Source organism: Pleurodeles waltl, chromosome 6, assembly GCF_031143425.1.
Source record: "Pleurodeles waltl isolate 20211129_DDA chromosome 6, aPleWal1.hap1.20221129, whole genome shotgun sequence".
In the NCBI taxonomy this organism is placed as follows: Eukaryota; Metazoa; Chordata; class Amphibia; order Caudata; family Salamandridae; genus Pleurodeles; species Pleurodeles waltl.
In genome coordinates, this window is record NC_090445.1 from 1,577,701,986 (window position 1) to 1,577,726,993 (window position 25,008).

The following is a 25,008-nucleotide window of genomic DNA, read 5'->3' on the forward strand; positions in this document are numbered from 1 at the left end:
TAGTGACTTGAATCACGGAATGGTTTGACCAGATACAGGGTTCTATGTGTCTTCTTATTGCCCAGGTCTCTGTAGCTGATATTAGACTTCCAGCCATTGGTTCCCTACAAAAACCTCTTGGGTGGGTCTACCATCTTCTCCTTCCTAGTGGTATGCATGCCTACTCTGTGAAAAAAGTCCCAGTGGGACGAAATAAATGCCAGCGGTGCCCACATGCAACCTTCAGTACAAATGAAGTATTCCAGCAGAATACATTGAACAGCCCCCCTGGTATGCCCACGCACCTTACCACAACAGAATACAGACCCTTGATGCGCTTGTGGAACCTACACTTCCAGAATACATTTAGTAGACCACCAGTACAGCATTGCACCCTACAGTAATAGAATGCATTAAACAGTCCATCGGCCGCCTTGTGCACTCTCCATCAGTAGAATGCATGTAAAATACTCTGATAGCCTTATGTACCCTACATCGACACAATATATTAAATAAACTACTTGGGGTCCAAATACACCCAGCCAGAATGGAATATACAGTCTTGTAACTAGCTATGCCTCTCAATTAACGGTTGTCAGAGGCTCTGCAGGGAACAGCCATAAATCCCAGCAAAACAAAAACAATGGCAGCACACACGTCTAACCACATCATGCACTACAAAGATCCTGATGGGATCAGACATGTTGCTGTTCTCATTAACCAATACAAAACTGTGTTAAATAATCAGTGCACAGACCGATGTCTAGAAACCAAACTCATAAACATAAGGCAGCCTTGACCAACTGACAATCCTAGGACCACCAAATGCATCCAGACTCCGAAATCTGTGTGGGAGCGAAGAAATGTAAGAGGTGCACTATAGAAATGAAAACGATACTACATCATCCCAGTGATACAGCACAATACAAAATTCTAAAAGCATACAAATAAAAACTAAATATAAGCATTGAATTGTAAGGACTATACTGTGTTTAAGGACTTACTACTAATGTCATGCATTTCATCTGAGCCCTACATATATTTCTAATACGGCATCTTCTTCACATTTCTCTCCTGCCTAGACTGCAGCGGGAAGATGGAGATGGTGCTTGGTGCCCAGCGGGTTTGCTCCAGCCGGAAGATGTTCAGTTTCTGCAGATAGACCTTCACAAGCTGCACTTTATCACGCTCATTGGGACTCAGGGTCGGCACGCCAGAGCCACTGGAAAGGAGTTTGCCCGCTTTTACAAGATCGATTACAGTAGGAATGGGGATCGTTGGCTAACCTGGAAGGATCACCATGGCAAACAGGTATCTACTCCAATGTCTTCGCTGGTGTTTATGGTACATACATCTACATTGAACTAGGCTGTTGAAAAACTGAAATGACTCCATTCCTTCTGAAGCACATTGATCAAGAACTGCATTGTTGCCCTAATACCTACAAAAGGAATAAATGGACAACCTCATACACAAAATGTTTTTTGTCTGAATCATTTTTCTACTCTCCCCACGAACCTGCAGGTGATCCAAGGTAACTCAGATGCTTATGATGTGGTACTGAAGGACCTGCGGCCCTCGATAATAGCCCGTTACATTCGTGTGATACCTGTGACGGAGCTTCCCATGACTGTCTGTATGAGGGTGGAGCTGTACGGTTGCATCTGGCTTGGTAAGCAAAGGAGTAGTATTTCTGCTTATCACATTGCTGAAGCTGCACTAGAAAGGAAGAGAAGCAAGCGCACGCCTTCAAGTGAGCTGGGTCTTGCCGGACCACAGCACAGGCAAACACAGGCACGGACAAGCAAGCAACAAAAATTGAATTGAGATCTTTGTAAGTGATGCTGAGATGGCAGTCGGATTTAAATGAAAGATTGAAAAAGCTTCTTACATTAATAAGGAACAGGAGCAGAGGAGAGGCAACATAGGTTAGAATTGTATGCTTGTAACTGTCTATAAAGTTATAAAGGCAGAGGCACCGTACAGCCCTGCAAGACCTACATTCAGCCTTTGATTGACCACAATATTATTAGCAGCTCTTAACTGTTTCATTCACTCTGCCTTTTGACTTCATTGTTTAATTTTAAAAACCCCTTCAAATAAAACATCTTTTTAACACACTCCAAATCAGCCCTCAGCTGACACTGTGGCAGAGAGGGAGAGCTGGAGGTGACTAGAAGGGGAGAGTGTTTTTATATTCTCCCCCTGCTGTTAACTCCAATTCGTCTTAACAAACAGACTTTCCATCATTTCTAGGCACCTTTAAACAACCCAAGGGCAGGAGGACCAGCCACAATGATGACTGCGCACGTTATGTGACTGTTCGTATAATTTCTCACCCTGTCTGGTCGGTTTAAATTGGATTGCCATCCCACTAAGGTCTGATCACCTACAGTCCACGATCTAAAGGGGCCTTCACATTTTTTTTAAGTCTTCTACTTCTCATCCATCTTTTCTTGAAATACTTGTTTTGTTAATCAACTTACAGATTTTCAGCACACTTCCTGCCTCTTTTCGAAGAGATCCTCCTTTTCTTTGAACCATTTGCAGATTTCTTGTAAGAACTGCCACTGATAAAGCATCTAAACTTGTAAGGCTTTAAGAAAAAAGTTATTGGTGTTCAGAATTCAAAATTACAATTGTATCTGTCGTCTCGCTGAGACTATCTGCAAAGTCTCAACACTGGTCTCTCTTTTAAAGATGGCTGTCACTACGCCACTTGATGTTAGAGACCTGGAGCTAGTTAAAAATACAGTAATGCCCTATGTCGAGGCAGTGGCGTAACAAAACTTAAGGGGCACCCCCTGCACAGTACCTGTAGGGGGCTCCTCCCACCTTGACCCAGTCAGGGGCCTATTGCCCATGCACAGAGTATTGTGCCGAGAGGGACCCCTGGAGCTCTGGGGGCCCCCCCATACCGCAGTGGCTGCAGGGGCCTTTGTTACGCCACTGTGTCGAGGCCTCCCTAACCTGACTCGTGCTCCTCAATTTCCCCCAGATAATAGATTACAAAGGCTGGACTTCTCTAGTCTCCTGGAGGATGGCTCAATTTCATAGGAGGTCTGAAGTTTGTCTAGGCTCTTAGTTCCATGACGCACAACCGTGATTCATAGTCTCGTGGAGAGCAGGGGCGTAAATGCAGTCGACTGCTCGGAAAGGTGTAAACTGAAGATGCTTGGGAGGTAGTTTCCTGACCACAGTAACTTAAGAGGTCACCTTTTTCCAAGGCTGGGTTAGTCAGTCATCTCAGCTTCTCTTGCCTGATTGGTGCCCTTTCTCTATTCCTGCAAAAAGGTCTTTCCATGAAGAAAGTCCGTGCTGCATAAAAACATGTAAGTGCTGAATAGGTGCACACAATGGCAAAGATTCTCAGCCTTCTCAGAGTTTTTTATGGTGGTTTGCACTAACAGAATGTAATGAATTTATTTATTAGCAGTTTTTAATAGTGGGGGCCACACCCAGAGGTGACAGAGTGCTTCATAGAAAGTCACTTTCCAAGTTACAGTTCGTTGAGTGATTATTGCATAGACTATACATAAAGAAAGATGGGTAGTAAACATTTGCAAACTATATACAGTTTCTGGGTTACGCGGATGGCCCTTCATATAGCAAGGATAAGTATGATGTTTCCAGTAATGTAACAAACCAAACATTAGTTAAGAAAATAGAAGTAAATATCGCTGTCTTAAATGAAAATACAACGGAAAAAAACAATGTATCCTTAAAGAAACAATATCAACAATATCCACAGGAATACATGTAATAACTTTGCATGGTATTCCTGAGTTCTGTAGATCTTGCCATGTCTTTACCCTTTACACTGAAAGATGGTATTTGAAAAAGAAACTACTCAATCATTTATTGAAGGCATCAAAGGAAGAGTCTAGCCTGATGTTTTAAGGGATGGTTTTCAGACCCTGGGAGCACGCCCTTAAAAGTACTGCTTTAGTGCCGTATTGAAAGGTGGATTTGTAACTATGCACACTCCACAGAGTTCAGATCCTTCATTGCTAGTGAGGCCTGTCTTGTTAGGCCATACATTGAGATGTTGTCTGAATCACTGTCCACAAGTTTCAAGTCAAATGCCACAAAATCAAATTAGTTGCCTCTAGAACAACAGAGACAGCATGTTTCTCTTAGGAATGACAAATACCCAGAGGATTTTCCTTTTGTGTTAATTGGGGTTCTTATTCACCTAATATTTTCTTTGGGGTCTGAGTTAGATGTTGGCATGAATGTGCTTTTTTGGAATTCTGAAACTTTACTACAACAGGTGCAGGTTTCCAGGCGTTCTAATGGTAATTTTATGTAGGGATTCCTGGGGATTTCTTCTGTCAATGTTCCATCTCCCCTACACCACTCCAGGGGAGGCCAGTGGTTGGTCCTGCAGAAAAATCAGCAGTGGTAAATACAGCTACATCTCCCAGGAATCCCTTTGTGATTTGTTGACAGGCTTAAGTTGAATGTATCTGGGAGGGACTTCTAGTTGCAGATTCCTGATCTTTGAATTTCCCCCCGGCATCAGACTGGATCCAGAGAATTTTGTGAGCAGTAATCTTATGCATTTTCAGGGGGCCTCAATCGTCTCTTTCCTTGGCGTCATCAGTGCCGGATATGACATCACGGTTCCTATATAAGCGACACCCTAGCGCACTGACATCAGTTCTTTTCTTTCTACGCCAGCAAACGCTGATCCAAAGAGACTTACCCCTCAGTAATTTGTTTGACTGCCTTTTTTTAATTTTGGTAAGATTTTTTGGAGTTTTCAACTCCTGGTGCGCCAAGGATATCATCAAGGAAGACCGGGTTCAAGCCCTCCAGTACTTGTCATAAGGCAGTGTCCGTGACCGAGCCGCACCTCATGTACCTTTGGTGCCTGGAGCACGACCATGACCCGAAGTCGTGCTCCTAGTCTTGGGCTATGCATCGAAGGCTTTGAAGGAGTGGTCTTTGAGCTGATGGTGGCCCAACACTCAATTCTTCTAAAGTTGAGATCTCGGTCAAGAGAAAAGTCGCGGAGTACTCCATTGTCGTCATCCCATTCCAAGACCTTGGGGCAATTGGATAAGTCGAGGCGCAAGAAGAAATCTAAGAAGTTAAAGCGTTCTTTGACTTTTCCTCGTCCTTTGGCCGATGAGACAAAGGAGCGCCAACATTCAAGGCCTCACTCTGCGGAGCCTGCACCTGGGCTGACACCATGCTTCCCTGAGTTTCCAGGAGCCGAAGCAACCCCTGCTCAACTCAGAGTTTTATGAGGCCATCTGCCTCATTTTTGGGCAGTCCAACACAGCTGGTATGCCTTCAGTTCCTGCGGGTTCCGCACCACAGATAAGGTCTCGGCGCCAAAGAGCGCCCAAAGATTCAGTCCTGGATCCCAATAGATGTCAGTTGTACCACTCCCTTCCCCGATGCCCGTCCCGATGCTTCCAGTGCCGTCCTCGCCCATGGGCAGCGCCATCCCCAATGTAATCCCTGACTCTGACACAGAGCTGGATGGGCATCATATGATGCCGATTCTGACGCCGGCAGGAGCCTTGCCTCGTAAATCGGATTCTGAGCCCTTTTCTTATGGGCTAGGTCAGGGGAGTAAGAGGAAGGGGTCGTTGGACCCTTTAGAATACCAGCTCCAGGAAGAACAGCCTAAGGACTGGTATACAGACTTGGATGAAGCCAGTGGACTGAATACTTCTCCAGATACTGGCATGCATTCTCGCCCTACCGTGGCTACGGAGGAGGGAGCTTCTTACTCTATGGTGGTGTGGAGGAGGTCCTGGACCTTGAGTTGTCTTTGGTGGCTGTCAGGCGTAATCTTAGGACAGAGGTGCTACAACTAGGAGTTTCCACCTCAGATCACATGCTGGTGTTTAATGAGGTCCTCATGGAGTCGTACTGGGTACCTTGTACAAACCCAGCACAGGGATTCAGTGAACAGGACAAATGCCGGCCACCATCGCCTCACTCCAGGGGACCCAAGTTTTCTGTTGCAACTCCCTACCCCTGAGAGCTGGGTTATTCAAGCCTCTACCTCTGTTACAAATTGGGTCTTTAGGTGGCAGAGGTATGCACCCTGTCCAAGTAGGGACCACAATCCTAGTCATGGTGAGTCACAACACAACCTAAATTATCCTGTGCTCACCCTCAAGCAGCTTGGCACAGAGCAGGCAGGCGTAACTTAGAAGGCAATGTGTAAAGTATTTGTACAATAACTCATACAGTAACACAGTGTAAACACCACAAATAGTACTCCACACCAGTTTAAAAGAATAGATAATATTTATCTGAATAAAACAAGACCATAGTGACAATAGTCCAATATACACAAGTCAAGATATCACTTTTTAGAGCTTTAAGTAGGTCTTAATCCATAAAAATCAATAGATGTATCTCTTTAGCACGAAGAACCTGGGCTGAGTCAAAAACAAAGATGATATGGGCCACATAGGAGATGAGGCACGGGAAAGCAAAGCGTTGCGTCGAATACTAACTGTGAAGAGGAGGTGATGCATCGATTCTTCCCACACAGGTGAGATGATCCGTCGATTCCTTACTGGCAGGGGAGGTGGTGCATCAGTTCTTTCCTCGCAGGAAAAGTGATACCTCAATTTCCCGACATGCGGCCTCAATCTCTCACTGCAGTGTGAAGTCAGTGAAGAATTGGCTCGATGCTTGGAGAATCCAGGCGTTCTGTGATGATGGAACAGAGGTGAAACAGGTGCTGTGTCGATTCTTCAGGCGTTATACCGATTTTTTTCAGCCCCCGAGACAGGCGTTGTCAATTTTTCAGACGGAGAACGTTGAGTCGTTGTATTTTTCTTTTAGGTGAAGTCTTTAATGGTCCTGAGACTTCTGGGCAAGTTTCAAGCTGACAAGCCCTTGCAGATCACTTGGGTGGGAAGGCAAAGTCCTTCCAGCAGAGTCAGGGAACAGCAGGCAGCAGGGCAACAAGCAGCAGAGAAGTCCTTCCAGAAAAGCAGGCCAGTTGAGTCCTTTGGACAGCTCTGCAGTCCTTCTGACAGAGTCCCATTGTAGGTCCAGAAGTATCTGAGCCCCTGATTATATATATATATATATATATATATATATATATATATATACACCTAAATGTGCCTTTGAAGTGGAGGAAACTTCAATGAGTGGTTTTGAAGTTCACTAGTTCCTCTTTCAACCCAGCCCTGTCTGCCAGGAGATATTTGGGGGGGGATCAAGCCACTACCCTTTGAAGTGTAAGTGAGGGCCCCTCCACCATTCCTGCTCAGGAAGACCCATCTGTATGTAGATGAAAGCAGGTGTAGCTGAGGGCCCTGTCTTTATGGCTGTCTGGGTGGAATGCACAAAGGGGCCGTCAACCAACACAGGCCAGACGTGGATTGGAGAAAGGCTGTAAGGCACAAAGAGCAGTAAGTGCAGAGAAATGCCTACTTTCTAAAAGTGCCATTTCTAAAATAGTAATGTTAAATCCAACTTAACCAGTAAGCAGGATTTCTCATTACCATTCCACCCATACCAAACATAACAATGCCACTCCTTCCAGATCAGACATTACCACTTAAAATTATATAAAGGATTTTCCAAAGCTGGCCTATGAGAGGAGCAGGCTTCACAATAGTGAAAAATGACTTTGGGAGTTTTTCACTACCAGGAAAAGTAAACTTACAAGTGCATGTCCTGCCTTTTAATAACATAACACCACGCCCTATGGGTTAACTATGGGCTCCCCTAGAGGTGACTTATATGTAATAAAAGGGGAGTTTAAGGCTTTGCAATTAGTTTTAAATGCCAAGTTGAAGTGGCAGTAAACTGCACACTCAGGCCCTGCAATGGCAAGCCTGACACCTGGCTGAGGGCCTACTTATGTGGGCGGCACGATCAGTGTTGCAGACCAATAGTAGCATTTAATTTATATTTACTAGCCAAGAGCACATGTAGTGCACTTTACTAGGGACTTACAAGTAAATTAAATATGCCAATTGGATATGAGCCAATGTTGCACTGTTTTATGGAGAGAGCACATGCACTTTAGCACTGGTTAGCCGTTGGTAAAGTGCCCAGAGTCCTAAGGCCAACACAAATGAGGTCAGAAAAAGAGGAGGAGGAGGTCAAAAGGTTTGGGATGACCCTTCAGAGAGGGCCATTTACCAACGTCCTCCCAGGGCATGTTACTTATCATGCCCCCTGAAAGGGTATCCAAAAGGTTGGACACACTTGGGAAGATGTTTTTTTTCACCAGCTTATCATTGAGGTCTGTTAACACTGCATGCATTTTGGGCCGTTATTTACACGAGCTGTGGGATATGGTAGCACAAGTCCTGCCACAGGTCCCAGATGAGGCCCGGCTGTACTCTCTCAGGTTATTGCCTGTGGGAGAGACACAGCGAAGTTCACTGTCCATTGCGGACTGAACACAACTGACTCGCTGGGCAGGGTGGTTTCCTCAAAAGTGGTCTTGAGGCACCATGCCTTGCTAAGGGCATCTGGCTTTTCAGGGGATGTCCAAGCTACCTTGGTGGACATGCTCTTTGATGGCACCCATCTCTTAGGAGACAAGGTAGACTCGGTGTCACGGTTTCGGGCGGGTCTGATCAGGACTCTGGTTGGGACACCCCTTGAGGTCACTGAATATCCTAAAGAGGTAGTATACTGGGTCAGAAGAGCAGCTAAAGGCATACACGGAAAGGACAGCTATGGATAGGCACAGGAAAGTAAAAGCAGAGCAACCCTTGTGTGAACAAACAGGAAACAGATTACTAATGGACAAGCACGCTGGGGTTGTACACAGAGTAAGGTGCAGAAACTCCCACAGTGACAAGGAATATCAATGTCTCTGTGCAGTTTTCTCTTACAGATAGTCACCCTACCAGCCCCATAGAAAGGAGGGAGCAGAAGTGATTCTGTCTCTGGACCCTAGAGCACAAACAAGGAAAGTACTTACATACACAAGACACGCTCTTGTCGGTCCAGCTGGAAACACAGTGGCGATTCCGGAGAAAACAGCAATAGCACACTGTCACTGTTAGGCACGAAAGACAATGTATAACACTGGACAAGGATGGGGGCTGGAATTGCCTCCTGGAAACCAGGAGCCAACCCCAGTACAAAGGAGGACACTTATACACTGTGAAGACTGATAGAACACTTACCAGACACAAATAACCAAGAAGAAACGGAAACAGAAGGGAACAAACTAAGAGGCAGAGGCAAGAACTGGGAACAGGCTCAGGCTGAAGCAAAGGCAGGACTAGGACTGGAAAACAGGGCGCAAACTTCTGGCTGGGACAAACACAGACAGGACTGGGAAACTGAGAGCAGGCTCTGGCTGGAACAGGCAAGGACAGGGCTCGTATACAGGGAGTAGAAAAAAGCAGTAAACAGGACTGAGAAACAGAGAGCAGGTTCAGGCTGAAACAAGGCAGGAGCAGGACAGAGAAACAGGGAGCAGGCACTGGAGGAAACAAACAGGTACAAGGCTAAGAGATAGGGAGCAGACACTGGCTGGAACAATCAGGAGCAGGGCAGAGAAACAGGAAACAGGTTCAGTCTGGAACAGATCAGGAACAAAACTGGAACACCATCCGATAAGGGGTCTGTAACACAAAGGAATCGAACTCCAATGCACGACTGGGATCTTGAGGAAATGGCTGCTTATAAGCAGTTCCAAACTGGGCTGCCCAGGAGAGGTCTCAGGTGTGTGTAGTTTCAGACACTTGCAAGTCCTGGAGGAGAGGATCCAGTGAAAAGGAGCAACTGGACTTCTCCCATAGAAAACAATGGGAAACAGAATCCGGGCATTCCTGACTACCAGGCTGTGCATTATGGGATTTGCAGTCCCAGGAAGCAGATGTAGTACTACACATACCATGGCGAAAAGAGAAACAAACAGGAGTCAGCAAGGGACTCTAGATAAGTGTTCAAGGTGATTCCCAGGCTCCCGACAGTCCCCTTACAGCGCCCCCTAGAAATGAGACGACAGAGTCGTAACACTCGGTGCTCGAAAGATTCAAGGATTCTAAAGCTATGGCCAGGTCCTTGGGCTTTGTGGCAGCCCCTCACCCCCACACCTCTCCCTGGCCCAGTCTGTTTATCACCCTGTTCATGGCTAGGGAAGGTGTTTACAACCGCATCCATTTCCAGTCACCGTTGCATGCATGCTGCTCAGCCTCAGCGTGGCTGAGGGTGCTGGATCCACCGTACTTGTGGATCGGGTAGCCAGCGGCCTGGACAGTCAGCCCCCTGCCCATATCTGCAGCAGCCTCTAAACCTTCCTAGTCTGACTCTCCCCCACCAAGGGCCACTTAGAGGTAGGATTCACTATCACCTGCTCCACTGGAAATCCATCATGTACGGCAGTGGGTTTTGAAAATAGTCCAAAGGGGCTACTACCTTCTCTTCAAGACTACTCCTCCATCCTATGATCAGAAGACGGAGGATCACTTGTCCCTTTTCTGGAGGAAGTTATGTTTCTTGTAGCCAAGGGATCCATAGAGATGGTTCTTGTATCAGAGTTCTCGACGACTGGCTGCTGAAGGTGGGCTCACCCCAGGCTGTCGTCTCCCACCATTTAAAAAATAAATTGGGGGATACAAAACTACGGGGAATTATGTGGTCCAGTCATCAGTCTCCTTACCTGAATCTATAACTGAAATAAGATGCACTATTCCAAAAGAAAGGACTCTCTTCCACCAATTAGGGTAGGTAGTCTTTTCAGTCACCACAATCATTAGTCTTACAGGAACAGCAGCCCTGACTCACCATTGAGTGACATGCTTCATCATCAGGCCATGCTCCTCGTCTGGCCGGAACTGCAATGCCTGATGGGCCCTACTAGAGGGCTCTTTGCCAGAGATCTTTTTAAGTAATAATGCTGGTAGTGAGTGGATGTGAGAGAGGCTGGGAAAATTGCTAAAATTGGCTAAAGGTGACCAAGAAAACTACCTATAATACAACCTGGAACCACTGCCAAGGTTAAAAACAAAAAAAAGGGGGGAGTACAGAAAACAATGATCTGGTTCCCTACAACAACTCAATGTATGTCTACCACTGTAATTAGGGATTTAGATATTATGGAATTGTGTGTGGGTAGTCCCTACACTACAGAACTGCTAGTCAGACGGACCATGGCGCTCTTCAGAAGAGTGGCCAGTGTCCATGCGATCCCCAATGGGCCCATGTACCACGAATGGGTCAGAGGCAGATCTCTTTCTCTTCCCCAACCAGATCTGACAGTAATCACAGATGTGTCCCTCTTGGGATAGGACAGCCATCTGGGAGAGGTGAAGATCAGAGGAATCTGGTCGGTGGCAGAATCCAGACTCCACATCAACCTGTTAGAGCTCTAATTGATCTGGCTAGCATTGAAGGAATTTCTTACCTCTGTCAAAGGAAAGATGGTCCAGGTGTTCACGGACAACACCACCACCATATGGTACTGCAACAAGCAGGGTGGGGTGGCATCGTGGACCATTAGTCAAGAGGCTCTGAGCCTCTGGATGTGGCTGGAACAGCATGGCATATACCTGATGGTTCAACATCTGGTGGGTTCTCTGAACACCAGAACAGACAAACTCAGCTGAGAATGGCCATCTGGAGGAGGCACAAGGTATCTTTCAGCAGTGGGAAGAGTCTTGGTTAGATTTGTTTGCCTCCGCAGAGAATGCACAATGTCAGCAGTTTTGCACTCTGGAGTTTCCAAGGCGGCAATCGCTCTGAGATGCTTTTTGTCTGGAGTGGAACTCATGCCTCCTGTACGCCTTTCAACCCACATCACTTCTGCCCAGAGTTCTCAAGAAGATCAAGAACGAATGGACCATGTGATCTTTGTGGCTCTAGAATGGGCACAGAGAGTCTGGTATGGCGAGCAGCTGAGCATGTCCATCGATCCTCCGATCAAACTGCCCCTTCAGGAGGATCTTCTGTCATAGCAGGAGGGGAAGATTCTGCACTCAAACCTGTCCACTCTCTGCCTTTTTGCATGGAGATTGAGCGGCAACAGTTGACAGCTTTTGACCTTCCTCCCAAAGTCTGTAGCGTAAGATTGGCAGACAGCCGTCCCTCCACCAAACTGGTATATGCCTGTCATTGAAAAAAACTTGCAGCATGGTGTACAGACAGGTCTGTTGACCCTCTTTCTGCCCGCTCTCTGAGGTCCTGTTGTTGATCCTCTCCCTGGCCCAGCAAGGTTCGGCTGTGGGCACTCTTAAAGGTTATGTGTCTGCTATTTCTGCTTTTTTTGAGGTTTCCATACCAACCTTCCTTGTTTAAGTCCCCTATTGTGCACAGGTGCCTAAAAGATCTTGCACATCTTTCCCCTCCATCCCCATGCATTTTGCCCCAATGGGATCTGAATCGTTTTTTCACATTTCTGATGTGCAGTCCTTTTGAGCCTCTCCACAATTGTCCTCTCGGGTTTCTCATTTTGGAAACCGTCTTCCTTGTGGTCATTACATGTGCCTGCATGGCAAGTGAGCTACTGGCATTGTCATCTAAGCCACCCCACCTTTACATTTATCCTGACAAGGTTGTGCTTCGCACTATGGTCTCTTTTCTGCCAAAAGTGGTTACACCCTTTCATCCTTTCATCTAGGCCAATCGTCACCTTGCCTACCTTTTACGCACACCCACATCCGTCTAAGAAAGAGGAGAGACTCCAGCGCTTGGAACAAAAAAGAGCATTGGCATTCTACTTTGATCGTACAAAAGAGTTCCGGGTGGATGATCAACTCTTTGCAGGCTATGTTGGTGCAAGGAAAGGTCGGACAGTGCAGAAGCAGGCCATCTCCAGATGGGTCATACTCTGCATTAAGATCTGCTATGCGCTCCCAAAAAGCAACCAACTGAGGGTTTGCAAGCTCATTCTACTTGAGCTAAACTGCGATCACTGCATTAGCATGCAGAGTTCCAGTCCTTGATATCGGTCAGGCGGCAACATGGGCATCCCTGCATACCTTTACCAAACACTCCTGCCTGGACAGTCTGGTCCATAGGGATGGGTACTTTGCCTGTTCACCTCTGCAGGACTTTCTAGTTCTTGGTTCATGCTTGAAATCTTGACCCTCCAGGGGTGGTATTGCTTGGGTATCTATTCAGAGGTAAGGAATCTGTAACTAGAAGTCTCTATCAGATTAACAAGTTACTTACCTTCAGTAGCCCCTTGACTGGAAGAGACAATGGGGGTTATTACAACTTTGGAGGAGGTGTTAATCCGTCCCAAAAGTGACTGTAAAGTGACGGATTTAACACCAGCCGTATTCCGAGTTCCATAGGATATAATGGACTCGTAATACGGCTGGTGGTATATCCGTCACTTTACCGTCACTTTTGGGACGGATTAACACCTCCTCCAAAGTTGTAATAACCCCCAATATCTACTTAAAGATTCCTTACTGGCCCACCCATCCTCCCACCTCTGCAAACTGATTTTCAGGGACAGGTACTCCCCCTTTAGGCCTTAAGTTTGATGCACAGGTAGTCAATTTCCTTATGGCGCTGCATTTCTGGCTTGGAAAGTCGTGAAAAGAAACTGACGTTAGCGCACTGGGATGGCGCCTATATAAGAACCACAGTGTCATATCCGGCACGGACAACAGATGCTGAAATGATCAACTCCGGCTGACGGCACACTTGGGTACTGCTCAAATTATTCCCCAGATCCAGTCTGACGCCTTGGGGAATTCAAAGGTAAGGAGTCTGCAACTAGATATTGTCTCTGTGAGATAAGGCCTACCAAAGGTAAGTTGCCTGTTCTTTTGGCAGTAAACCACAGTTTACAGCTGGAAATACCTAAACCAGGCTATTAAGAATCCAGTCTATGGGTTGCTTCTCCCTTCTGACATTCTTCTACTGTGGGTTCTAGTTAACCCTCAATTTTTAGCAGTTTCCTGGATTGGTGGTACTTGGGATTGGCTCTGATTTGGAGTCCAGAACATTCCAAAGTGTGGACTTTGGGCCCTTGTGGATCACTCTCTGGTCCTTAGTAGAAGTACTGCGTTGATAATGACTACACTTGATTAAATCTGGTAACCTCGGTATCTGGAATCTCTTTGGAATCATAGTTATAAGTATCTCCCTTCAGAGTAGGGCACACCATGTGTGTTTTGGAGCAGGTCAGGTTGGCTTGCTGATAGGCACCTGAGGAATATTACCACGGGAGAGGAGTGAACTTTATCACACCCAATAATTACCAGGTACATTAAACTTCTCAGGAACTCATAATTTCGGCCTCTGCACTACATTTGGTTTGCTCAGGGATCAGTATTATCTGACCATCCTGTATGTCTTGTTGGTTCGCGGATCTTTTTGTAATAATTTTTAAGAATGCTGAAACACTGATGCTTGTTTCATAGTAAACATACTTTTTTAGGGTTGAGCGCACAAGCTTTGTAGCCTGCCATAATCTCTTTGTGGGCTTTTAACCACGCCCATCAGTTTTGTTGGTTCGTGGGCTTGCCTTTTAAAAATCGTTTGATTTTATTTGTGAAAGGCATGCACACATCATGCCTTTTCCGGTGTCCAGCCCTCCTCGAGCGCACCGGCCAACTACTGAAAACACAAGGTTTCATGTTTTCAGCATTGTATCTGGACTATTTTTTCTTTTTATTTCCCTATGCAGCCCGATCTGGCTGCACATTTGCTGATACATTTGACTGCGAGCAAACTTCTGTTTCATTTTGTGTGCGCCTTCACGCCTATGGCGTAGTGCTTTAAATCAGCTCGCTTATGTAAAACTGTATTACTTTTCATTTTCATTTAATGTGCCAATAAAAGTCCGGTTAGGACTTTACAGCGCCAATAGCTCTAAGTCAAGCAAATGAGAGACCCATTGCATTGCAAATGCTTGTTATTTTATGTGTCCTTGCAACGATGTAAGGCTACAACATACTTCTCAATAGTAGGTGTTGGTCTAATTTCAAAGTTAGGTAGTTGTTCATATTTTCAGTTGATATTACAGTGAGATATTCCTTTATGTTTTTACTTTGGTCAGGCGTCACATTTTAGTTTCCTGTGTGGTCTAATGCCTCTGTTAGTTTTCAGTTTTCACTTTGGTCTGACATCAGAGTGAGTTAATCACAACATCCGCTGTCCTTCTAATTTTCAATTAGATCTGTCGTCACAATGAGATATTCTTGCATTTTCACTTTGGGATAATTTTCACCTTGGTCTAGTTTCTCTGTTTTCGTTTTGGTCTGTGAATACGGTGTGTGCTCTTTTTCACTTTAGTCTAGCGTGACAGTGATAATGTTTCTTTATTTTCTCTGTGCTCTGTCTTTAAATCGAGTTTTCTCTGTGTGTTCATTCTGCCTGGTTGCAATGAGCTCTTTCTTGGTATTGTTAAGCTCGTTTGATCGCAAAGTCAGTATCTTTTTACTAACTCGTTGTAATAAATGTATGTATTTTGTTTTCACTTTGGTTTAACGTCGCAGTGAAAAGTGTCTTTGTTTATGTTTTCTTCACATCTTTATAATTGACTACAGATATACCTGTATGCGTTCTGAAATCTAGCTATGCCATACTTTTATATGCTTTATTGAGGCATAACTTAAACATCTCCTTGAGCAGCCTGGTGCCCGCATTGAAATGTAACCCCATGTTAGTTGGATGAGATGGTTTACCGCCCTCCCCTTAAACTGAAAAAGAAGGAAATATCGGCTGTACCACGTGGTACAGCATCCATGTCTTTCTGATGTAAACAAAGAGTGTCTAAGCCCCCCTTCTCTTACAAATTCCTGCAAAAGTCCACAAACACAAACTTACATGCAACTGTCTTTGTTTTTCAGATGGCTTGGAATCATACAGTGTTCCTGAGGGAGGCATAATTGCAACTCCTGGCTACCCTATTGCATACCTGAATGACACTACGTATGATGGCTACCATGAGCGCAGGTAAGCAGGGGTCCTGCCACACGTGCCCACCTTTACATGCAGTAAATCTACAGATAGGATTTTGATACACTCCAAACCCACTTTTCATGTCAATCGTATTGAGGGTTAATGGCAACCAAATGTCCTTCATATACATTTTGCCAGTAAGCTCTTGGGATATCATGTGCATTTTCTCTTGAGGCTGCTTAGGATCCAATTTTAACCAGAGCACCAGAAAGAAGTAAATTATTGCTGAAAGCTAGGAGTCCCTGCCTAATGAATTTCTATGATTTAAATTATAAAACAATGCACAAAAAGTGTACCCAGGGACCAGGTATTATTTTAACCAGTTGCATTGTCTCTCTTCTCTCCAGGCATCTTTTCGGGGGTCTGGGTCAGCTCACGGACAGTGTGATTGGGCAGGATGAGTTTACGCAAAGCCTACAGTACAGGGTGTGGCCAGGCTATGACTATGTTGGCTGGAGGAATGAGAGTTCTGGTAAAGGTTACATTGAGATGGAGTTCCAGTTCGACCGGGCAAGATACTTCACCTACATGAAGGTATTGTTCATGAAGGGGTGGAGATAGAAATGGGAAGAGGAAAATGGGGGTGGTTTGAAGATGTCAGATGAGAGGTTTAGCACCTGTAGGATATTTATTGGGTTCTGCATGTCCTGCTGGTTTCTATTATTCTTTACATTTCTAAAAGGTATGTTTCCACTAATTTATAATGCAGTTTTTAAGTATCACACTCACACATGGAGTTTATGTAAAAAGAGATCTTTGTGTCAGAGGCTTCTGTAAACACACCGTAGGCTCTCCCAATAAATGTACAAAAAAGACTTCCAGTTTGTGAACCAGGTAGTCAGAGCTAGCACTCTGTCTGCAGCTCTCCAGTGCTCCAGAGTGAAAAAAAAATGTCCAAACCATAACGAGAGGGCAGGACTTAAGTCACTCTTATTCATGGATGGATGGAGATCCTGCACTTTGAGGCCTATAGACAGAAATGTTTTCTCTGCTGCACTTCCAGCTGAGGGGAAAGCACCCTCTTCGGTTAAGAAAACACTTCTTGTGCTTTCTGCCTTTCATTTCACATCCATTAGGGGAATAATAATATCTCCCTATGTGAATAAAAACAGTTGGTGCAGCAGGTAAACAAACACTCCCTAACACAAGCAATGCAGGGATGTAGAGTTGTGTTCAAAATGGAGACCTTGTGCCTACTAACAAAATGACATAAAAAATGTATCAAAAGCAGCCACGAGATCTAACTTGATTAGCAACGACTACCCAATGAATTATCAGCCAAAAGCAGATCACCTGAGAGTTCGACCATAGGGGTCACTGTACCATGTTTGGGATCGAAGATAAATTAATGACTTTCTTTATCAAGAACTGTGGTGTCCATGGAACCAGAAGTGATTGACTGTAGTCTGGATCTACTGTACATCTACAAGAGGCTGCCATAAGGGCTCATTGGGGGGGGGGGGGTACAAGTATTAACTGCAGGTAATTACAACACAGTATTAAAACAATCCAGGTGTATCCTGATTGGTTGTTGTTCAAAATGATAGACAATCGGAGGAATGTAAATGTAGTGAGTTTGCATGTTATGGTTTTAAATGCTGAGTCTTAGTTTCCAGGTTATCAAGAGAGTTTGAGGCAACAGACCTTTGGCATCTAATTCCACTTTCGATCAGGGGAACATGCAACAATGCAATCGCCTACTGGACCTTAGGGTGTAAAATCAGGTGCACCACGCCTGCAAGTAACAGACAATACTCCAAGGACCAGTTGCATGCCTGTGCCATTCTTACAAACCTGTGATGTGGTATAGGTCACTCTACTGCTTGTGTATATTTGTGGCCTGCCTCCTGCTCTCCTGTGTCTGTTGGAGCGCTTTTGTCATTTATTTAGACCCTACACAACCCTTGTGTCCACCAAAGCTAGCTTCTTTGGCTTCAAAAATCCTTCCTACAGTCTGTCAGACCAGCCCAAGTGGCAAAGCCAGATCTCATTACAGGTCAGGCCAAGACTACTGTAGTGTAGAGGGCATGCGAAGTAAGCAGAGTATGATTTACTGGTGGAACGGATGGAAAATATTCTAGGATACAGTGCCAGGAATAACTGTCACAGTTCTAAACACTACTATACACTGCTGTCCTGTTCTTTTAGATGACTCTTTCTGTTTTCCTTAAAAGGTCTGCACTACCATGTGAACAATATTTAGTAAATATGTACGTGTTGCCATGCTACACAGCTGCCTTGCCAGAGTTTGTGTTTAGACTTCATTACATTTCACAGTTTTCCAAGTTTTGTTTTTGCATTAAAGGTCTCCGAATCCCTATAAATCCACTTTTCCTTGTAGTATATGATGCTATTTTTCCTATTTAGTCACTATCCAAATTCGATGTGCAATGTGTTCGTTACACTGAGAATGTTTCGGTGAAACTGCTTAAGTGTTACATGTCCAGCATTAAGAGACTCATAAAGGGATTTGTATACTGACTATATAAAAATGAAAGCCCTCCACTGTGGAATATATACTGATGGCTTAAAAGTGACATTGCTCTGATGTATTACTGGCTGTGTAATACTGAGAGTACTCCAGTGTGGGATACACTGACCGTGTTTTAGTGTTAGTACTCCATTGTTGGGTATAAATGAACCTGGGCACATTTTTTGAACCCTTCTTTTCACTCAATGCCAAGTCAACCTCGTTCACCCTGGACACCAATTTCGCCTTTAGGCAACACATTGTTGTCAAAACCAAGCCAAGTTTGGAACCAGCTCCCTCTGCTTAAAAAGGTGAAAGCATTCATTGCAGAATGTCAACTCTGAACCTCTGTTTAAGCCCGTACTATTGCATTTGGATGGTGGCAATGTCCTGCTTCATGGCCTCACAAACTCCACACTGCTACCCCTACATTGTGTAGCAGGTGTCATCCAGGGCTGGAAAAAATATGATCACATCAACCCCATCTTGACAGAACTTCATTGGCTTCTCTTGTTGGCTCACCCCATCTTCAAAACCAGCTGTACCATATACAAAGCAGTCACAATCATCTCCATGCTTGGCAGAGTTCCTGCTGTTATTTTCACTCACACCATCACTCGGATTATGCCCAAAAAAAATAAATGATAACCAGATTTTCCTTTCTATACCTTAAGAGCCCCATTCTCAAATCCATCAGCTATGCCTCATTAAAAAAAAAAAAATCTAGCCTGTAGTATGCACAAGAAAATAAGCATTTCCTGATTAGTATTTCCTTCTCTCTCTGCCCACCTGCTAACACGTTTGACCCTGCTCTCCTTTTTCTAATTGGATTTTTAAGTATTTGAACATAGTCACATGTTAACTGATCTCGTGTTTCTGGAGAAGTGTTCTTGAAAAAACTTCGTAGAGACTGCCCAGTCTTTAAAAATAAATGCCATGCCATCCATTTTCCCTTGTTGATTTTTTGTAACAGAGGTAAAAAGGCTTCTATGTAATTTAGTGCATATGAAAATCTTACTGTCAAACAAACAAGAATGAGTGTTAAAAGAAAAAATATGTTCGATGACGTGCAAATGTCAATGCACATGCGTTGCATAATCTTGCCATCTACTGTTGGGTTCAGAGTACTGCAACATGCTTTTCTTTGAGAAGCATTTTCGAGTCACCGTTAGAGATTCTCCTTCCATCTTTCCTCTTCATCTACAATATTGTATTTCTGACCATGTTTTTTCCAGTCTACAGTCTACATTTGGTCTTCTCGGTCCGTCCGAATTGAACTTCCACTGCGCACCCTTTGAGGCGGGCTCTGCCCAGTCTCAGGTCTACCTCTATGTGGCATAGAAGAACATGATACCCTGATGGAACTAACACCATTTCGATTCTGCCCTTGGTGCCACACCAAGTTTCCACAGACCGACCACCACCAGGTGTGTAATCTCTGCCTCTCCCCAGATCACCACAAGGCCACCTGCGATGCATGCTGATTGTTTTGATCCAAGAAGACCATTCAGGACTGACAAGCTCACAGGCTGGAAATGGCGCACTCATCCCAAGAGCAGACCCTGCATATTTTCGTGGACGAACATGCTCAAGAGGAGCCAAAGCAGGAGGAGGCTTTCTCTATTCAGGACTAAGACTTCGACCTTCGATATTGGGAGCCAGAACATCACTTCAGCACAGACCTTGAGTACTAATGCCCCTCCTCCCTCCACAAAGACTCTCAAAAAAGCCCCAAAAGAGGTCACCGGACCACCACTGCTTCCAGGCCATGGTCGGTCACAGAATGTTGCTTCGACCGCCCTGCCTTCCGGCTTGGCTCCGAAAGCTGGCAAGACATCGGCTGTGTCTTCCATCCCAACCTCCATTAGTTCGGTCTGAATGACGACAACTAAACCTTTGACATCAATAGCTTTGGCACCAATGACTTTGGCACTGAGTGGGAGTAGCACATTTTCCGCTTTGGCACCAGAAAAGGTCCATTACCCCAATGCTTCAGGACTGAAAACCCACACCACTGTTTCTTTGGAACGGATGGCGTCTACTCAAGCATCCAGCACTACATCTCCCATTGAACCCATCCTTGAAAGCTTGGATGCTAAGCAGCTCTGACTTCATATAGAAAGAAGCACAGGACCTATTGTTGCTTCTCTATCCATAACATTGATGAGGATACTCACTTTCCAGGAGGCCTTAGAAACCTCGCCTCCGCCTAAGAAGCCTCACAAGGATAAAGCTGCCAAACTTGCAGCCACATGTCCCACTCCTCCTCCTCCTCCTCCTCCACCACCACCATCTTCTCCCTCCCCACTTCCTGTCTCCCCTCCACCTCCTCGTTGTCATTTTCCTGCTCTCCTACTGCAGAAGACTCCACTCCACAGGGTTCACCTCTGTACGCTGGGGTGGATTTAAGGGATATACCACAGGACACAGACCCGTGGGACTCTTACCACCTGGATCCTCTTATTTCTACCTCCAGAGGATGCCACCAGCTATCAGCAGGTCATTGCTAGGGCCACTGCTTATCACAATGTCCAGCTCCACATGGCTCCAATAGAGCAGGAGTTCCTGTTCGACACCCTCACATCAACACACATGGACATCCAGTACCTCTCTATGCTGCCAGGGATGCTTTGCCATGCCGAAGACGTCTGCTCAAGAAGAATTACACCTAGGGTGGACAAGAAATATAAACTGGCACTGGCTGATCAATGTTATATCCGGACTCCGGTCCCACCAGATTCCATTATGGCTACCACCACCAGAAAGGGGCCTATCTGTAATCTAGGAACAATTTAGCCCAGCACCACACTGTGCCCTCAACCCCCATGTTGGCAAGACGTTATAGAAGGATTGCATCAATGACAGGGGATGCTCAAAATATACCGCCATTGTGAGTGAAGCTGGCATCTACCCCACATTCCAGGCTATTTGTAAATGGAGAGAGGGGAAAGAAAATGTGTATAAATAGTCTGGGAGGACAGACTTTTCTATGTTTATCCCTGTGAGGAAGCTGTCTATGGTCTCATCCTGGGTAAACGTACATAAAGGCCTGATAATTGCTGAACTTTGCCTTCATCATGTGTGAGACATAGTTGTCTTGCAGCCCAGCTGACCAGAAGAAGTAAGATCTGTTGCAATATCATCTAGATCATTAATCTACTTCCGTGTTTGTTGTTTCTGAATTTGTGAGCCTACACTAGCTTGACCCAATCCGTACACTTATAGTGCCTCTGTTCCCCCACTGCCCCCAATTGTAGAAGAACCAGAAGACAAGTCTACCTTCACTTCTTCAGACCTTTGGGTTTGGGTGGATGGATTAGGTTGTACCGACTCCGGAACCATAGGGACCATTTTTCTAGCTTGAATGAATTAAGCCTTATCCCAAAGAACAGCTTGCAGTGCAAAATGGTGAAAATAGTATTTTCAGTGATGCTCCCATACTGTTGGATCCCAGGGACACTGCAAACTGTAGACAGCTTCAGGTTGATTATTACATACTGTATCCTAAAGCTTAGATGTCCTTGAGACTTTATAGTGGCCTTTGACCCACCACTACATCTGTCTTGTTGAAACAAATAACAACTAGTTGAGTATTTAACTGGACACCAGTGAGTGCATCATCTGGCACCACTAACTTTGGACACTAGAACTCTTGAAATATATCAATAATTTTATTGTGGTTGAGCAATTGTTGTTTGTGGTTGTCTTTTTTGGCATATAAATTGTTTTGTTGGATACCATTTATTTTTCTTGAGTTCTGAACACTCTGTTGTTGGGGCTTCAGCTCACAGACAATTTCCAAAGTGGTGTCCAAGGTTGGATCATTACAGGGATTTTGTTCAGAGTACTTGCATCTGCGTCCCTTGCACTGAAAAGACCTTGAAAGAGACGTGAAAAGTTCACAAGATCCCATCCACCCTGACCTCTGCCCCCATCCTCACTGTGTAGAGATTCCCAGTAGAAGTACCCCAAAGAGCTTCCTAGTTCAGACCTCCTCTCTGCAGTGTTTCCCAGCTCCTCTATAATAGCCCACTGCTCCACTCTGTCTTGTTTACCCTCAGATGGAACTATTGTTATTTATGAGAGCGTACAGCCTTCTACAGTCCATCATTGGGGCTCCAGGACACTTTGCCTCAGAATATCCCCTGGATACTCATCAGTCAGAATTTTCCAATTCTGATGGATACTTCTGTCTGTAGATTCCTCACCTTATGAATACCACAGGTGTCAGACTGGATCTGGAAAACTCAAAAAGCATTGCTCCTCAGTGCTTGTAGGGGGCCCATGGAACTCTGTGTCGACCCCATTCTCCTCCGGAAATGATGAGCGAAGTACATACAAGCACCACATATGTGCACTGGCATCAGTTCCTCTGTTTCTGCCCCTTCATATGCGGATCTGGAACTCTGCTACTTTTTCTTCACTCTCTGAAGGGATTCCTTTGCTCCACCTTTCGGAGAACCATCTGTTGGTCTCACAATAGTTCAGCAAGGGAGTGAAAAGTGAGAGCACTGTCGCCAAGAGAGAGACACCTGTTGACCACTGTGTGCACTGGGCAGGCTATTCAGCATGTCTGGACTGACTTCAGCATACAAGTGGAGAGTCTTTGCTTTGGATTTTGCCAGTTACAATTGTTTGTTTTCCTCGGCGACCATTCTGCCGCCTACGTTCATTTCACTCAGCTGCTGGTCAATAAAACAAAATAAGCAAAAACACTGACATTAGAAGACAAGAAAGAAAGGAAAATGTATCTTTCTTATCTTCTAGTGACGTTGATTTTGTTTATTTTGCTTTATTGATGAGAGACTGGTCGCTCCATCGGAAGGCACTTTTACGACTCATCATTTTCAAAAGTCACCATCCGCCACTGTGTATGTTAGTGGATGGGGTATGTGCGATTTAAAATGGAATTAAGTGGGAAGAAGGTATTTTTTGTATTGGTTTTATATTAACCCGATTGCCCAAAACTTAAAATAGTTGGAGGGTTGTAGATTATTGTTTAGGAAACCTCCCTTCCAGTTGTAAAATCAGTCACCACATTTCTGCCCATTCGTATATAGTCAATTGGTCACTCGGATCTTAATCATGACCTCAGATTACCCCTATTTCTATCCTGTGTACGGTAGCCTGGTAGCTGTGTGTTAAACTGTTGTAGAAAACACAGAAAAGAAACATCTCTACGTCCACAATATACAGCGATCTCCTTTTACTTGGATATTTTCCTGTAAATTGAACGATTGACGATCATTAATCACTAACAGTCATTCTAGTTGTTCTTACGTGCACTCATAACCATATGTCACTGTAATATGGTTGAGTTAACACTACTCCAGGTGCAAAAATGACTGATAGTTATTAGTGTTTCATCACTCCTGGTGAGGAGCGTCTCGCATGATGACGCATGCCACCTAACATGGGCGAGGGGTCTGCGTCCTTTTCTTTGAGTTTGCTTTAAAACCGAGGCCATTCGAGGCACAGGTTCACGTGGCACAGCAGCTAAACCAATATTTCAGACTACTAGTGTACCATGCAAATAAAATCCGCTGATTTCCCTACCTCCACCCAGAATTAGCTGTTGTTTACATACTTTCCTCATGATGACATTAGGAAATTATTTCGTTTCGTGGATGAAATTAGCGTTACTTTTGGCTATTTCCTCAAATAGGATGGTAGGCATTATTCTTCATATATTAAAGTGGATGTAGAGGAAATAAAGCTGTTCCAGTCTAGCAAACCCACCTGGCAAAAGTTGTCAGAGGACCTACAAGTCCGCAACATCATAGCTGCATGGAAATGGTGACAGAAGCTGTTGTGAATCTAACATAATGACGCAGAATCCCTTTACAAAGAAGAGTGAGATACTTTGATTTTAGATAAACTTTTTCAGGTCTAAACCTCAAAGGAAACAACATTGACAATAGGAAGAGGCAACAACGTCTTCCTGACTGTGATCTTCCTTCTGCTTTCTCTAATCATTCTAGTCTAATAGAGTTTTGCACTTTAGACGAAAGACCTGATGAGTTCAGATAGTTCACTTAATTTAGAAATACCGCTAAGAAAGCATACAGTTCAATGTTTTCCTAGTGAGTCAGTTGCTATAAATAGTTTGATGGCATGCGGTGCACTGATAATTGCCAAAATAAATAAATCTCCACATAAAGGACAAACCAATTACATCTCCGAAAACTGATGTTGGCAGTACGAGTGTTACCCAGGCATAATCCGGATTCATGTAGAGCACTTCACAGCATCGGGCATTACTTTCCATCAGAGGAGCACAATGAGGACACATGTACTGCAGTTGGGTACGATTAGAAGCTTCCTGGGGTTATTTTAAGTGAAAATGATTGCTGCTGAAGTTATTTATGTGCCATAATGCCTTCTTTTCTCATCCTCTAAAAATAAATTAATTCTGCTGCATTATAGAAGGCTTCAGCTAGTAGATTGCAATAGTAGTCATCATTTCGTTGACAAATACTTAACATACACCTAGGCCTGTGTAGCACAGGAGCACTTTAATGGTACAATATTTGTTTGTGTGGATTAGAGAGAACGGGCTGTGATAGAGCGAGGTCAGGAATGAGTCATTGGGAGGACGGATGGTGCACTGTGTTTTCCCACTGATGTCGCACAGATTTATATAGTTAGATATAGGCATGTGCTGCAATGAGGTTTCTCCA

At 44.7% G+C, this 25,008-nt stretch overlaps 1 protein-coding gene across 4 annotated transcripts in view; it reads left to right on the forward strand.

The window, feature by feature from the left end:
* Positions 1-25,008, forward strand: part of LOC138301162 (discoidin domain-containing receptor 2-like) — a 367,128-nt gene that overhangs the window by 268,429 nt on the left and 73,691 nt on the right. For all 4 annotated transcript variants that reach the window (XM_069241351.1, XM_069241350.1, XM_069241348.1 and 1 more), the window contains 4 exons: positions 1,062-1,290; positions 1,504-1,651; positions 15,747-15,852; positions 16,206-16,392. In XM_069241351.1, coding sequence (XP_069097452.1) covers positions 1,062-1,290; positions 1,504-1,651; positions 15,747-15,852; positions 16,206-16,392 — 670 coding nt within the window. The remainder of the gene's footprint in view (positions 1-1,061; positions 1,291-1,503; positions 1,652-15,746; positions 15,853-16,205; positions 16,393-25,008) is intronic.